The sequence below is a fragment of the Columba livia genome, chromosome Z (assembly GCF_036013475.1).
Source record: "Columba livia isolate bColLiv1 breed racing homer chromosome Z, bColLiv1.pat.W.v2, whole genome shotgun sequence".
NCBI classification, from domain to species: Eukaryota; Metazoa; Chordata; class Aves; order Columbiformes; family Columbidae; genus Columba; species Columba livia.
Genome location: NC_088642.1, coordinates 16,294,102 through 16,309,360, shown reverse-complemented (window position 1 = coordinate 16,309,360; position 15,259 = coordinate 16,294,102). Strand labels below are relative to the sequence as shown.

At 34.9% G+C, this 15,259-nt stretch overlaps 1 protein-coding gene across 4 annotated transcripts in view; it reads left to right on the top strand.

Moving 5' to 3' along the window:
- Positions 1–14,469, top strand: part of AP3B1 (adaptor related protein complex 3 subunit beta 1) — a 154,008-nt gene extending 139,539 nt beyond the window's left edge. For all 4 annotated transcript variants that reach the window (XR_002417582.2, XM_021292178.2, XM_005505942.3 and 1 more), the window contains 2 exons: positions 1,068–1,206; positions 13,716–14,469. Coding sequence is in view for 3 of the 4 variants with exons in the window: in XM_021292178.2 (XP_021147853.2) it covers positions 1,068–1,206; positions 13,716–13,869 (293 nt within the window). In the remaining variant the exon portion in view is untranslated. The remainder of the gene's footprint in view (positions 1–1,067; positions 1,207–13,715) is intronic.
- The last annotated feature ends 790 nt before the right edge of the window (positions 14,470–15,259 follow it).

Genomic DNA, 15,259 nt, shown 5'->3' with positions numbered 1-15,259 from the left:
CAAGCGCAGATCATGTTCAAAAATATCCCGTTATTCACTTATGAGCTGTTCAGTTTTTACTTTGTTATTTCTTATTTTGTGACAGCAGCTAATGCACATTATAGTGCATTAAAATGTTAGATTTATTTTTTTAATTGCTCTATTAAGCATCTTTGTCCCATTTGCTCTGGGTTAGAACTGTATGTGCAGCCCTAAAATATTAGGCTTTTGAGACTCTTGCATTGTTTTCATTGTTAGTGTTATTGTGGATTTCAGATGCTTCATGTTTCTGCCTAAAGTACTGTGCTCCATTGTTCGTCTGTGTTTTCAGCTTCTGAACATAGGGTAAAAATACACAATGTTAAGTTGTAGCTACTGTTGGGTTTTAATCAACACAAATGTCCAGCAAATCATTCTTCTAAACAATGGATGTGGATAGAAAAGTGGGAGTTTTGTTAAAATGTCCTTGAACATTTCCTTCATTACTTTTTTTTTATATGTTGAGATACAATCTTGACATTTCTGTTCTGTTTTGTAGTGATATTCAAATTATTTTAGTCAAATAGTTTATTGTGGCATGGATGGATACTAACTGAATTTTGCCGTTTTTGATCTGATGACTTTGTCTTCAAGAACTAAATTGGACCAATGACTGTCTGAATTTCAAGATTAGTTTTAGCAATTGGATATGAAATTGTAGTGAAATGCAGTGGTTTTATGATTGCAAAATTAGAAGATGTCTTTATATGCAAGCTGCACTTTTCCAAATCAGTCTTATTTAATATTTCATTTCTGTGTTTACATTCTTCTTTCAGGTTAGGCTTCTTTTGAAGAAGAACCATCTTGGTTTCACAGTTGCATTAGTATCACACGTCATTGTTCAGTTACTCGTAATTTGTTTCTGATAATAAGGCATTGCAAGTTAAACTAGTGTAATTATGTATTTTCTTATAAAATGGTTTTCTTGATGAATGATTTAACTTTTAATGCAAATGTGGGGTTTTTGTTTAGAAGTCTCCTATTTTGGTTTTGTGCTTAATAAATGAGCAAATCTTAAAGTATTCATAGTGAAATATTTAATGTTTCAGGGATGCTGACAGGAATGAATGAGACATCTGCTACAATAGCTGTTGCTCCGCAGAACTCTACTAGACTTGTAATAATTGAGAGAATAGTGAAAGCAGCAAACCTGGGTGTAGTCCCTTCTGGTCACGATAACATACTCAGGTAAGATTACATGTCATTCATAGTGGAACCATCTTTTAATACAAATCCATTAGTTAAAAATTCATCAACATTTGATAATACTAGGAAAAATTTTGTTATCTGCACCTCTAATGGATAAGCTACCCAATTATACTATAACATTGAATCTTAAACAGATATGAACTTGAGCCTCAGCTCACGACTTTACTGTAAACAGTTAGGAGGGGTTGTCCTTTCCTGGTTTTGTTTTAAAGGGAAAAGGTAGCCTTTTAAGGCACAATACTTTCAAGAGCATCTATATGATTTTGACTTTTGCTTCTGTTTCCAAAAGTAAGTGCCATATTCAAGTTTATCATCTGTGAGAAGCAGCTTGGTTTTGCCTCATTCATTTTTGACCTATGATATCCAGCTAGCTAAACCTAGAACTCGAGCTTTTTGGTGTTTTTGTTTAGTTTAGTTTTGTTTTGTTTTTTCAGTTGGATGAAAATCTTTTTAAAGGCAGTTGAACATTAAATTGGACATTACCTTGTCCTTCCTATAAATATATATACAAGGAAAAACAGTGATCAGCCAAGAAAGTCGTTGGCCCTGTCTAAATTCCAAGTGTTACTTGTAGATCAATCCATTTCATCCAAAAGCTGTGGTACAGAATGTCAGTAGAACTGATATGATTGTTGGTTAATGACAACTTTTAATGTGATTGACTTCAAATATTTAGTCCTATGAATCTGTATGGCTTCTCACTTGTGGCAGGAAGAAACAGGAAGATTGCCATGTGTGCAGAACTCAGTGGACACAAATAGCAACAGCAAGACAAGCCCTTAACCTGGTCTTGAAATAAGAAAATTCGTACATCTTTACTAACATCTACTAAAACTGTTCCAGAATGTGAATTATGTCTTTCGCCCCCTGAGTTTTGCTATTTATTTTAAAGCAAAGAACAATGTTTTTCTTTAAAATTTTGCTGACAGAAATGGCTGTTTGGAATGGTGAGAATCCTGTAGGCTACACAGGCATAATAACCAAATGTTTCTCTTTGTTGGAATTAGTCTTCTTTGCATCGCTTGGCATTTGTATTGCATTGCATTAACATTAACCCAGCTGGATTTTCCTATGTATTTGATACAGTCAAAGATAAAATTCTGTTTCACCATAAAAACATGGTACAGCTAGTACGATGGCACTGGAATTATTGTCACTATTGACAATTGCTCCTCCAAGAAAGGGTCCTCATTTGTTGCATCCCTGAGGGATCTGTACAGCCTGCATTCTCAACCTGAATTCAAAGACTAAGTGACTTGAGTGTCAGTTAGGGGAGGCTGAACTCTCTGCAGTATGTAGGTGTTTGTAGGTGTTCTCCATCTTTACCCTATCCATCACATGAGACTTATCACATGGGGGTGGATTGTTTTGTGACTGAGTCTCAAAAAGGCTCCCTAAAATAATACCTTAGTTCCTAGCTCAGCCACAGGTTTCCTGATTGCAGATGTTTCTAATTTGACCTTGCATTCTCTTGCACCTTTTTTTTTTTTTAAGTGAGGTTTTCCACAAAACAGAGTCTATGACCAACAGAAAATATGTACTTCCTGTTGGATACACTCCTTCTGAGACCATGGTTGAAGGCATGTTCTGGTTGGGCTGAAGTATTCAGAGTGCTTTAGAGCATCCTGAAATCTTTTCTTTTTTCATTCAAAATAGAATGTATTCAGTCTGCCACGCTAGTTACAGAATAGTTTGCATTTATAATGTACATCAGGCAAAAAAAAATATTTGTAACAACTTAAATGGCCTGCCAGAAATGCCCAGCAATGATAAGCATTTAGAAAATAGCCCTTCATTTGCGTCACCATAAGTAACTGGAGTTTACAGATACTATGTAGTCATAATTGCACCTGGTTTTTACTGAGAACAGGAATGGGAACATTAACTAATTGATACTGTGATGAACCTGTTCATCTTTTAAATAGCACTACATTATCATTAAAGTAAATCCTAGGTTTAGATGAATGAATATTTGAGATAGAGATTAGATAATGAATACTTTCAAAACTATGAAACAAATGACTAAAATATTTATAAGTATACATACATTTGGATCAAATCTATTCTGCCATGAGGGTAAACAAAAATAGAATCTTTTATTCCAAAAGCTCATGGGTGCAAGAAGTGTACCATGTTTTATTTATGTGACGCGTATAGCATTTCAGGATGATTAAATGAACAGTCACCTTTTACCTTGATAAAACAGTTATGGATACAATAAAAGTATGTTAAAAGTTGTGGGTTTTTTTTCCATTTCTGTAGTATTGTCATTTGTCTTGTTTGCTTTATTGCAAGTGGGATTTGGGGAAAAAAATATATACAGCTCATCATGCGATTCTGTGAGGACTACTTGAGTTTACTTCTTGGAACTGCTTGTATGTACCCTTTTACACAGGAAAAGAAGCACTGTTTTTAAACTGACGTTCTGCGCCGTGCAGCATTAATTATATTAACCTCTTAGTTGGTCATCCCCAACTTGAGTATTACTACTTAATGACGGCTAATGCCAAGAAATCTTTATTGCCTGGTAATGCAATACACTCATTCAAAATGAAATTGTGTGATTTAATACAAGCGTATCTAATGGACATGAACAGGTGGGTTTTTCTTGTTTTGATTTGGTTTGTTCTTTTTCAGTCTAACCATATTTGCATTCACAACAAAGGTGTTGTCATGCTAGTGGGACCCAATTACTGCTCCTAAAATTGATAACCCCATTTAGGATTGTATCTCTGCACCAAGTAAAAAAACTTAAAGCAAATATAATGAAGATTTGAAAGTAAATACTTGAAACAAAAAAATATGTATCAGGACACAAAGATGCAGATTCATATTCATATATTTGAATTAATTTGAATCACTATAAAAAATAATTTTGCTGTACTATTTTACTTCCTTAAGTGTAGTTACCTACCCTTCACATGAATTTATACAAGCTATTAGATTACTGGACCTTGTAAGGCTTCATATGATGCATTCTCTTGTTCTTAATAGAATTTTACTATTTTATGTATTGATCTCTCTTTCTTTTGTTATCAAGAGGAAACATTTCGATTTCAAGGGCTTCTGTTAGAAACAAGAATGTGAAATGCATTTCAAAAGGGAAATTTTTGTGAGCAGGAAATACAATGTCTCCTTAAATATTAAAACTTCAGAAGAAATATGTTATTTTTCTTAAAAATGTTATTTCACAAGAATGATTAGGGTAATTTTTGCAATATACCTAGCTCTTTCAATGTTTTGAGGACTGTTGTTTGTTAAAAATACTTTAAGAAAGGAAGGGTTGGAAGTCAGGTGAGGAGTGCTTAGATGTTGGCAAAGTGATTTCAAAAAGAATCAGCCAAGGCACCAAGCTTCTGCCTTGTGATTCAGGACATATCTGTGGGCATCATTTGAATATCTAAGGACAAAAGACATTGAAAAAAAGGTATTTCTTCCCACATGGAGTTAAATCTCCCGTCTTTAAGATAAGAGGATGCATAACTGGGAACATTTATTCCCCTGAAGTTGCTTCTTCAGTTGACTATCACTTCAGCTCCCTATTTCTACTTGGCCAAAAATTTCAAGTCTTTTATATATAAAAAATAAATTCTAGGCTGTTCTTTTCTATTTCAAAATGTGATAAGATAAAGATACTATTCCACTCAAGATTTTCTGTAACTTTCTTTTTAACCTATGTGAGCGTTATTTATCCAGAAACGCCCTTCATACTAGTGTTACTTTCAAGACATGTAGCTTATTCCTCTCAGATCAACAGTCTAAAAGTTCCTCAGGTCCCTTCCTCCTTTATTCATTTTCAGCTCCATAACCTCCTACCAGGAGGTAATCTTCATTTTCTTCACTTTGAATACAGCAAAAGACAACAGATGGTGATAGAACAAAAAGACTAGTTGCAGATTTCATTTTAATCTTAGAAAGACTTAAATGCTCTAATGATCCTCTTGAAAGTGTCAAAATATTGTCTACAGTTACATAAGGCCCTTTGCGTGAAGGAGATGCATTTCAGGGTTAATTGGCTTAGAAATAAAAGAATGGAAATACACACAGAAAGCATTTCTTTCCACGAAATATGGTGCAAAAGCTTTTAATGTGTTGGCAGTGGCATACAGCAGAAAAGTGCATTCAGAGCTGGAAACACAAACTGGATTTGCTTCTTCACTTTCAGTTTGTTTTGTGCTTGTGTGATTCCATTGACGTCAGAATATAATATGTAGTGGGATGGAGAATCAGGCTGTCTTGAACTGCCTATCTCTCCCCTTTCCACTTCCAGGAGCATTTCTTAAGTGGGATGCACGGTACTCCAGTAGATTGTTTCCCTCAGTGACCATGACTGTACAAAATGATGCAAGGTAGAGCACCTTTTCATTCTTGAAGACTTTACTTGCACATTGCCCAGTCAGTCCATGAAATAAAAAATCTGAATCCATCAGTGTGGATATGAAGAACAAATTTTAGTCAACCTCAGCCTGTCTGTTGAACTAGTCTGTTGCTGCTCTTGTATTTTGGAAGGACTCCACCATTAGTAACAGGAAGTAGTGCATTAGAAAGTGAGCATGGTGTCATCTTCATATCTCTATTGTGCAGTTCATCAGGAAGGCCTTAACCATTGACCTGTACTCTGAGACACATGACAGTGTTAATTTCAGTCCTTTAATTTGAGATGATCAAGTCTATAATTTCAACAACACAATACAGGACATCCTGACATTCTGGAGAAAATCAAACCTCAGCTTCTTTCAACACTGGAGCCTTAATCTGCTTTGGAACAGCCATTTCATGTTTTGAAATTACAAGTTTAATATCCATCTCCATTAAAATAATGAAAACGGTCATTCTAATAGCCATCTCTTCCTTCTGGAGATCATCAGAACTTGCAGAGGATGCATTCTCATCTCTTAGCATGTTGCCGTAGTAGGCACTTGAATTAGCAGCAAACAGGCTAGCTTTTAAACAAGAAGCATAAACCAGCACTTTTGCTCATTGCTAGAGCAGGTCTAACTAGCTCAAGGACAGCATTGAATGCAGTGACTATGCTGCCTCTGGCACCTATATTTTTAAGGACACTTGACTGCACCGTATAGATATGCAAGTTTGTTCAGTGCTTGCTGTGAGTAGTACATCATTGTTTAACATAGCCATGACCTATGTGGTTTTGTGGATAGGCAAGTGTTGAACAAGATACAAAATCTCTTCCACCTGTCTTTTGGAGGCTTGCAGTATTATCCTTTAGCAAAATCAAAACTGTACTATATAAATCATGTAATATGATGGCAAGCATGCTGCAATGGATGAGCATTGAAATACTGAAGAACATTAAAGCAACTAAACCCAATATAGAAGCTTGCATTAAATGATTAAAAAACAGAAATCCAAGGATCAACACTTGTTTTTCACTAGCCTTTATTCCTTACCCCATGCATCAGCCTGACAGTCTGGTTGTATTCACCCCTTTTTATCATTTTGCAACCTGTCATGTCCCATTTATAGTATATTGGCAGACTGATTCTCAAAGGAAAGAGGGTTTTGTTTACAGACAATTTTGATTATCAGAGAATGACGTGCTTAGTAATCAGTTATCCTCCCCACATCTTTTCAAACCAGCAACACTTAATGTGGGGAGAAAAGGTAAGTGATCATACATGTATGCAGGTATGTTTGTGTTGAACAAAACCCCACTTAAAGAGATCCACCTAGAAAATTTCTCTGTGTATGTCATCTTCCAATTTGTACTAAATTTGGAAGAATTTGCAGGCAGAAAGTTGGTGCTCAGACCCCATCAGCTTAACATAACGAACAACTGCTTCTGCTTCCAGCATGTCAGAAAGGAAGGTCTATCACCTATCTATTGAAGATAAACACAGTGTAGAAATTTCTGAAAAATATAAATTGTTTATAATTATTCCACTAGAATCAAAATATATGTTCTAAGTGGCTGACAAACAAGTCTTATTAATTTTTTTTAAAGACCTTTTCTGCTCTGTGTGCACACAAAAATCTTTCCCAAGACTTTTTACTAAGCAATTGGCATGTCAGAGAGCTCAAATGAAGTGAAATCTACCTCTGCCAGTAGCTCCTTTGACGCAGTTATGTGGACTGTTCTGCTTCTGTGGTTCCTTAGCTGTGGGGCTCAGTCATCGTTTTCTACTCTCCTAGAGAGCTGCAATGGGTAGCTGAGTAAATAAACTTGTAATAGACATGCAGCCTTGATTTTGCTTCCTAATTTCTCAAGTAGGAACTAATTAGAGAGCTAAATACCCTAGGCAAAACAGTTTTGCTGGTAGCCTTTACCTGTAGGAGACAGAATTTTAAATGGAATAGTATATCCATGCCCACAGTATTTCAACCTCTGTTGTAGCCAGAAGTTGTAAACTCCTAATGTTTTCTTGATTTATGGTAGATGTAATTCTATCTTAAAAAATAAACAAACAAAAACAGACAAACCACAACAAACAAACAAAAACCTCAGCTAAGCATTTTTATTTCTTTTGTCAGCCAGGACTGAAAGTCTTTCTGGTTAGTTGCTGTTATTAGGTAAATATTTTTATTCGTAGAGAAAATGATAACTGAAAGGTTTAAACGTGAAAGTACTCATTTGGTAGTTTCTACCAGATATTCCTTAATTTCTTAATCAAATCCTAATGTTCAAAAGCCTTGACATTTTCTCCCTGCTAACAAAAGGGCCCTGTATGTATTAGTACAGTTTTCATGTATTATGAGCATATGAAGATTTTGATTAACTGGTACAAAATACTTGATCAAGAGAATGCCTTTCTACAACATCATTTTAAGGCCCTTAACATTTTAAATGTATTATTATATCTAAGAAGCTTGCTTGTGGATTTCAAAATTTAAAAATAACTTGAATAAATTAAATTTGAGCTTAACATTAAAAGAATATGAGTGAGTCATTTTAGATATGAGGTTAATCAGAATAGATTGTTCTAGCGTAGCTTATTTGCTGTCCGCTAGAGGACAGCACTGCTTTTGTATCTGAATGCTGTAAAGTGAAAAATATGTGCAGCATTTTCTTTGAAAAACAAACAGGGACCTTCTGAGCCAGTTGTTTAAACAGAAAACATTTAACACTTTAAAAACTAACTGAACTAACTGAGTATCTGTGATTTGAAAGGTCTCTGAGCAAGTTTAATGTCTTAACATGTTTCTGTAAGGTAATTTGCTTTCTTGGAATTTAATAATTTTTCTACAGATTGTAATTTGTAACCTGTTTTAAAAATGGACTGTATGCAATTCTCAAATACTTAAATACCTGATTCTTTAAGAAAAATAAAAAGAATAGGCTAGAGGAGAAAACAAAGTAGATCGAGTATTACAATTACAATTTTCTAGGTGTGAGGACTAAATATTTTGATTCAAGCTTTTAGCTTGTTGAAGTTTTGGGGAGGAGATATAAATACCTACATATTAATATGCTGAAATTTTTGAACTAAAGGTAAATTTGGAGGATGATTCAAAGTTCATGCAGCATCTTTTTGAACATGTGAAGTAGCGGTATGTACTGGATAAAAAATTCAGAAGACTCACTTGCATTCCTGCATTTTTGTAAGAGGTACAGTGCAACTGCTTACTGGCAACTGAGGACAAATGCAAAATTTATTTTGGTAATAGAACAAAAATGGTAAAAATATGGTACAGATTTGATTGCAAATTATTTTACAATTCTATTATTTTATAAAACCCCAAAATAATTAATATTGGAAATAATTATATTATGGTAATGAACTCAGTATTCTGAACAGTTTATTCTACAATAGTGTAAAAATAGCGTGAAATGTACTGGAAAAAAGAAAACAACGTGTTATCATAGTACAATTTTTAAGGTAAGTATTAATCAACTTTTCTAATTAATAACCAATGTTAAACACGTTTTTGTTCTGAGAGGTTAAAATCACCAGGTTAAGAAAAAGATCCTTCTTTTTGTGAGTATATTTCTGCTTATGTTTTACTGTTAAGCTTACTTTATCACCAGGTCAGAACTAATACCTAGTAATGCTACTCCAAATACTTCTCTTTCATTTTCTAAGGCTTACTCAGAGAATGAATACTCGTAATTAGTAATGTAGCCAATTTTTAGATTAATTGTTAATTATAAAGTCAAAACTTTACATAGATAGAATTTATCACACTAAGTTGAAGATTCAGAGTACTGAAACTATAAATACTTTTATTGTTCAATTGAAACACTGTAAGGTACTTCATAGTCGTTCATTCTTATATTTACAAATTTAAGACTAACTCACAGCACTATTTTTTTCCCATTTGAATGTATTCATTGCGTAACTGGATTACACATTTGTCAACTTTGGACTAATTATTTTTCTACAGCGAGGGCAGGGCATTGCATCTTCTGATCGTCTTTCTTACTAATAGGATTCTGTCTGCTTCAGCTGGCAGTAATTGAAGGCTTCATGTACAAGATTTAAAGAAAGGGTGGAGAAAAAACAAGTTTTAGCCTCCATGGGCCATTATCACTATTTCTGGTAACCAGTTGAACAGAAAAAGAATATTTAGCTTGAATAGAAAAATCAAAGAGGAGGAAGAACGCCTGACAGGAGAAAACATATGTTTTAGTGCTGTCGAATTACGCGTAACAAACCCTGCTTTGCTGTAAACAAATGTCCCGATAACGAGTGTTCAGGTGTAAATTTACTTTCTCAAATGTTAAATTTTAAAGAGCAGATTTTGAATGAGTTGCTCTGTTGCTGTCTATTCACTGGTGTGGAATTTTCATAACCTTTCCCCATAAAAATGATTTTCCTGTATGTTGTAGCTATCTTCTGTCTACAAATAAAGGGAAAATAACTGCTAGTCTTTAGTTAGGCTAGTCATCATTACAGAGCCAGCATTTGGCAAATGCTGTCACATCGTAGAATCCGATACTCTGTGTTTATCCTTTATATCAATTACAAATCAAATATTTCTGTGTGATAATCACTAACAAATCTTATTTTCCTGGAAAGTGACCAAGAATATGTACTTGATTTTTAACTCTTGAAAGACTAAATTAATTTCTAAAAATATACAGTACTTTATTGATGTTGATTTAGAATTTGATTCTTAATGCATATTTCCTTACCTACTGACTAGTACTATATTTATGCAAAAACAATCTATAAACTCCTTGTGGTTTTTTTGCATGTCACTTAGCTTCAGAATATTTAACATTCTTTTTCAAGAAAAAAAATACATACTTGGAAAAAAATATACAAATATATCACATTGTTATGTTTCTAATCTGTCTTTTTTTTTTTTTTAATGGGAAAAGTATTAACAGCTGCAAATCTTCCTGAATATTTTTGTATTATGTGAAATCAGGTTTAGAATTAATATTATCACAGAAAGAAAACTGGAAAATAACTGCAGTGTAGTAGAAACAGCCTTCTTGAAACTACTGGTAAATATTTGATTCTCTTTTCTACATGGTATTCTCATTTACTTACTTTTTTTTCTTATTCACTGATGCATCCTTTGTTGCAACAGAACCATGCTCATAATATAAGGTATGTTAAGAGTTGTCCATAGGACAAATTCTTTATTTTGGACCCACAAACAATCAATTTGCAAGCTAGATTTTAATGTACTACTGTGCAGTTTCTAAGCCTTATTTCACTCTATGGATTCTGATTGGTTTTATTGCCGGTGTTTTTATTTTATTTTTTTTTAACTTTTCAAATTCTAACCTTTGTGGCAGTGTCAACTTAAAGAAAAAAAAAAAAATAATTACTGACCTTGTGGGGAAGATAAGTTTCTTGCAAATAATAAATACCTACTATATAGAGTGATTAATTTTTGCTGCTGAAATATTTTTTTTAAATAGCTTTCTGGTCTAAGTATTTAGTTGAGCACAAACACACGTTTTGGAAAATCCACCTGGGCTTCTGGCAAGAGTAAGCATATAAATGCAATAACTTGTGCTTAATCAAAAAAACAGCTATTAACCAAATCCTTCAATAACAGTATATTTAAAACAGCTAAACAACTATCAAATCAGTGGTACTGCTAGTGTCTTCTAACCAAAAGTCAACTGCTTCATCCTTTTAGAGCTGTATTCAGTTTCACAGATCATGTAAGTGTATTTATGCTGTAACTCTCTTTAGAAATGAAATTATCTTTCCTATTTTAAGGAACATATTTCAATTTCTGAAGTTCAAAAGCAGTGGTAAACCCATTGTGTGGTTCTTCTATACACCCTTTTTTAATAGTGAAATAAGTCATCCTGTTCCAATTCTTTATTCACTAAGCGATTCCAGATCAGTGACCATTGATACAAACCAATTAGACACTGCTACTTATGCATACTAACACATTGTGTAACATTATCTGAGTATCAAACCCTTTGCATCTCGCAAACCACATACAGACTCACATTTTATTGATTTTATGTGTTTTTTTTTCAGAGGTATGGAAAAGTACTATTGATCCCCCGTGTGATTTTGCAAATCTGCATGTAAAAATATCAGTGCAAAACTCGTCTCTGATGCTTTGGGCCACCTTGGCTTTCATAGAACGTTGACTTTGTATCACTTTCAGGTTTGAATAAAAGAGAGTAAAATCAAGCCTTGGGGCTATGAAACACAGCAGGAGTGCCAACTACAACCTATTTATGTGCACACTCAGACATAATCTGCTTCTGTGTTGTCCCAAGACACAACTGTTAAGTAAATAAAGTGACTAATAAGACTATTGTTTCTATAATTATCCCCCTGTCAAAATCAAGAAGAGAAATAGTGATCTTCTACATTGCAGTGCAAATAGATGAAATAATTGATAAACCTAGCTAAGTAGATATTTTTATAGTAGTAGTAGTACCATTGGTTTAGAACCTCCTATTAAGGGAAGAGGTCTTTGAATGTATCTATAATCTGGACAAAAGAAATAGATTGACCTGTGATGGGTGACATTAGAGAAGTGCCCCATGTTTCCTTAATTAGTATAATGTGTTATGAGATTTTTATATGCTTATTTAAAAAAAAAAAAAAAAAAAAAAAGAAAAAAAGAAAGGAGACAGAAATTACTTCTCGTTTAAAGAGAACCTGCTTCCTGCTTAAGTGGCTAATATTTTAATTAAGTCTGGAGTGAACTTTTTTGAGTATCTCCTGATAAACTCCTTCCTTTATGTTGATGGTAATTAAACAGATCCCCACGGGCTCGGGTAGGCGCTTTGCAAGGCCCATGCTAATTGTCAGACATGAGACACTGACCAGTTGGTTTGCTCTTGAATAGCCGACAGCGTGCTGTCAGCCCAGCAGTTTGATTTTTCTGTATTGTGAGCTGTTGTCAGGGCTAACTGGGTCCTATTGTGGCTGAAGATGTTGCGCAAATTGAGGCAGATGGCTCTGATTCAGACACGTGTCATTCAGAAAGAGGAGAGGAGATTGGCCCTGCAAAGTGGGGTCAGACTGGGTCACAGACCTGCTCTGCACTTGTTAGTGTTTTCAAAAGCCCATGTGCAGCAACTTTGTTGTTGTCAAGTAACCAAGGCGGGCGGGGGGGGACGGACAAAAAAAGAGGGGGGCAAAAAATGCGTGGTGTGCGCCTTGTGGAAGGTGGAGGACGAGGCTGTTGCCATCCTCTTCTGCTGCCATCCTCTGCCTTTCCGTCTCTTGGGCCTGGCTGTGCAGAATGAATTAACAGGATTGACAGAAGTTCATTGTGCCTAAAATGGCTTTTCAGTCAATTGTGGTGCTTAAAAGGCTAGTTTTGCTTTTAATTCCATGTAATTAGTGGGTTCTTCATGTCTTGGAATTTAGTAATGGTGCATGAGTCCTAACTTTTGTTTATCTGATGGGTTGGGTTTGGTTTTTAATTTACTTTGTAGGATTTTTAATAATTATAAAATATTTAGAAATATTCGCCACATATTTATGATTACATGTTCTGGAGATAAATTCACAGATGGAATGATTTGGTGTCTTGCTGTTACCATCATTTCAAGTGATTGTGTTGGATTTCTATAACTTTGACTATTTTTAGTTTGAATTAATTCCTGAGATGGCAGGAGGATGCACTTTTCTGAAAGTACAACCATTTGGCTTTTTTGAAGTGTTCTACTACATTTAGTTGCATTTTCTTTGGGGCACCAAATAATGATAGTTATCCATGGAAAACTCCATATAGCTGAATTCAAGTTCCTAGTGTGCACAAGTATTGTAGATTAACTGAAGAATTAGAATTTACATTAAAAATTGATTTAAATAGAGTTTAGTTTGTATTATTAAATACACAGTTTTACATTATGCTTTTTATCCTTCCTAAATGCAAAAATATTTACACAATGCTGGACAAATTATTTTCTGAGGAATTTATGGAGGTTTTTATGGTTTATCCCCTGAAATGTATAAAGGAAATTAGAGGCATTTTATTATATTTGAGCTCATTTAACTTTCGCAGAAAGAAATATTAGCAGTCTTTGACCTGAAGGTTCTCAGTGATTTTCCTTTTTTCTTTTTTATTTTTCTTCCCCCCTCCAGGTTTGCAGCTAAGACTGTGCACAGTGGGTCACTGATGCTCGTCACAGTGGAGATGAAGGAGAGCTCTACAGCACAGCTCATCATAAACACCGAGAAAACCGTGATTGGTTCTGTTCTGCTGCGGGAGCTGAAGCCTGTCCTGTCCCAGGGGTAACCTGCTTACATCTGGACTTCAGAATCTGGCACACAACAAAAGTGCCTGGCATCCACTACTGCTGCCTTTCATTTATAATAATAGCCCTTCCATCTGGCAGTGGGGGAAGAATACACTCTTGACATTCTTGTCTTCTGCTTTAGAATGCTAGTGTGTATCTATCATGTATGCAAGTTGTTTCCTTTTATTCTGCTTGCTAACCAAAGAACATATATTTTACTGTCACTTATCTGCGCTTTAAAATGTATTTCCCATTTGATTTACCCTAGTCCTTCCCTCTCTGCTCCCTTCCCCTGCTACCTTTCTTCCCCATCAGTTTTCCCCACTGTAGTGGACAAATACTAGATAATAAAGTTCAAGGGAAATCACACTGCTTGAAAACTGAATTAAAATGGCAGGTAGGTTCCAGCAGCATATACAAAAACCATGTGGTTCAGAGAGGTTTTTCTGCATAAGTGTAAAAATACAGTAAGTACAGCAAAATGATGTTTGCTTTCTGTAAATGATTGTAGACCTGAACATGTCTATTAACATTGTTCCACCTACTGCCAGTTTCTCAAATATTTCTGTTAAGATGCCAATAAAGTAGTGCTAAGAGCAGAGGCTCCCTCTTTCTTGTTTTGGTGGAGAACTGGGAACAACGATCACCTGTATTGTATAGAACTAGTTAATTAAAGTAAATACTAAAAACGCTGAACATATGCATCAGCAGGCTGTTCTTGTGAAAGTAGCCATCATTTGTGTTCCTCTAGTAATTTCCTGCTATGCAGTTACATTTTTTTACATAAGTTACATAAAGAAAGCCAGTAACTGCCTATTTTCAAATTGGCCCATTCATAAAATACTGACTGAATTATTAGAAATTAGTATTATATTAAATACTGATTATTAGACTATAGTGGCAAATACTGTTATCTAGCTTAGTAAATTATTCAGATCTTTTCTTCAAATTTCTTTTGTAAACTGAAATTAAAACGTCTCCCACCTCTGCATAAACCATGGCTCAACCAAAAATAAATTCATCGCCACATCTACTGAACTAGGCTGGGAAGACCAACAGCCATACAACCTTTGTTGCATACAGTCTTCTGCCTGTAGCCTGGGTGTTACCGGTTTTGACCTTCGCTTCACGTTCTGGTTACATGGTAGGGCTGAAGATGCAGAGCTCTGTCATTTCATATCAGTTCTCCGCACACCCAACATGGCTTATCCTGGGAACTCATGGCTCTGCTACAGATGTTTTTATGACACAGAGAAGGTATTTGGATAACTGTACCATTGCTCTGTGACCTTGACCCTCACATGGTTCTTTGATGCTGGCTCAGTGGTGCTGTTTTGGTTTAGCTTTCTGGATGACAGGAAATATTGCTTCATTAGAAATACTGAATTA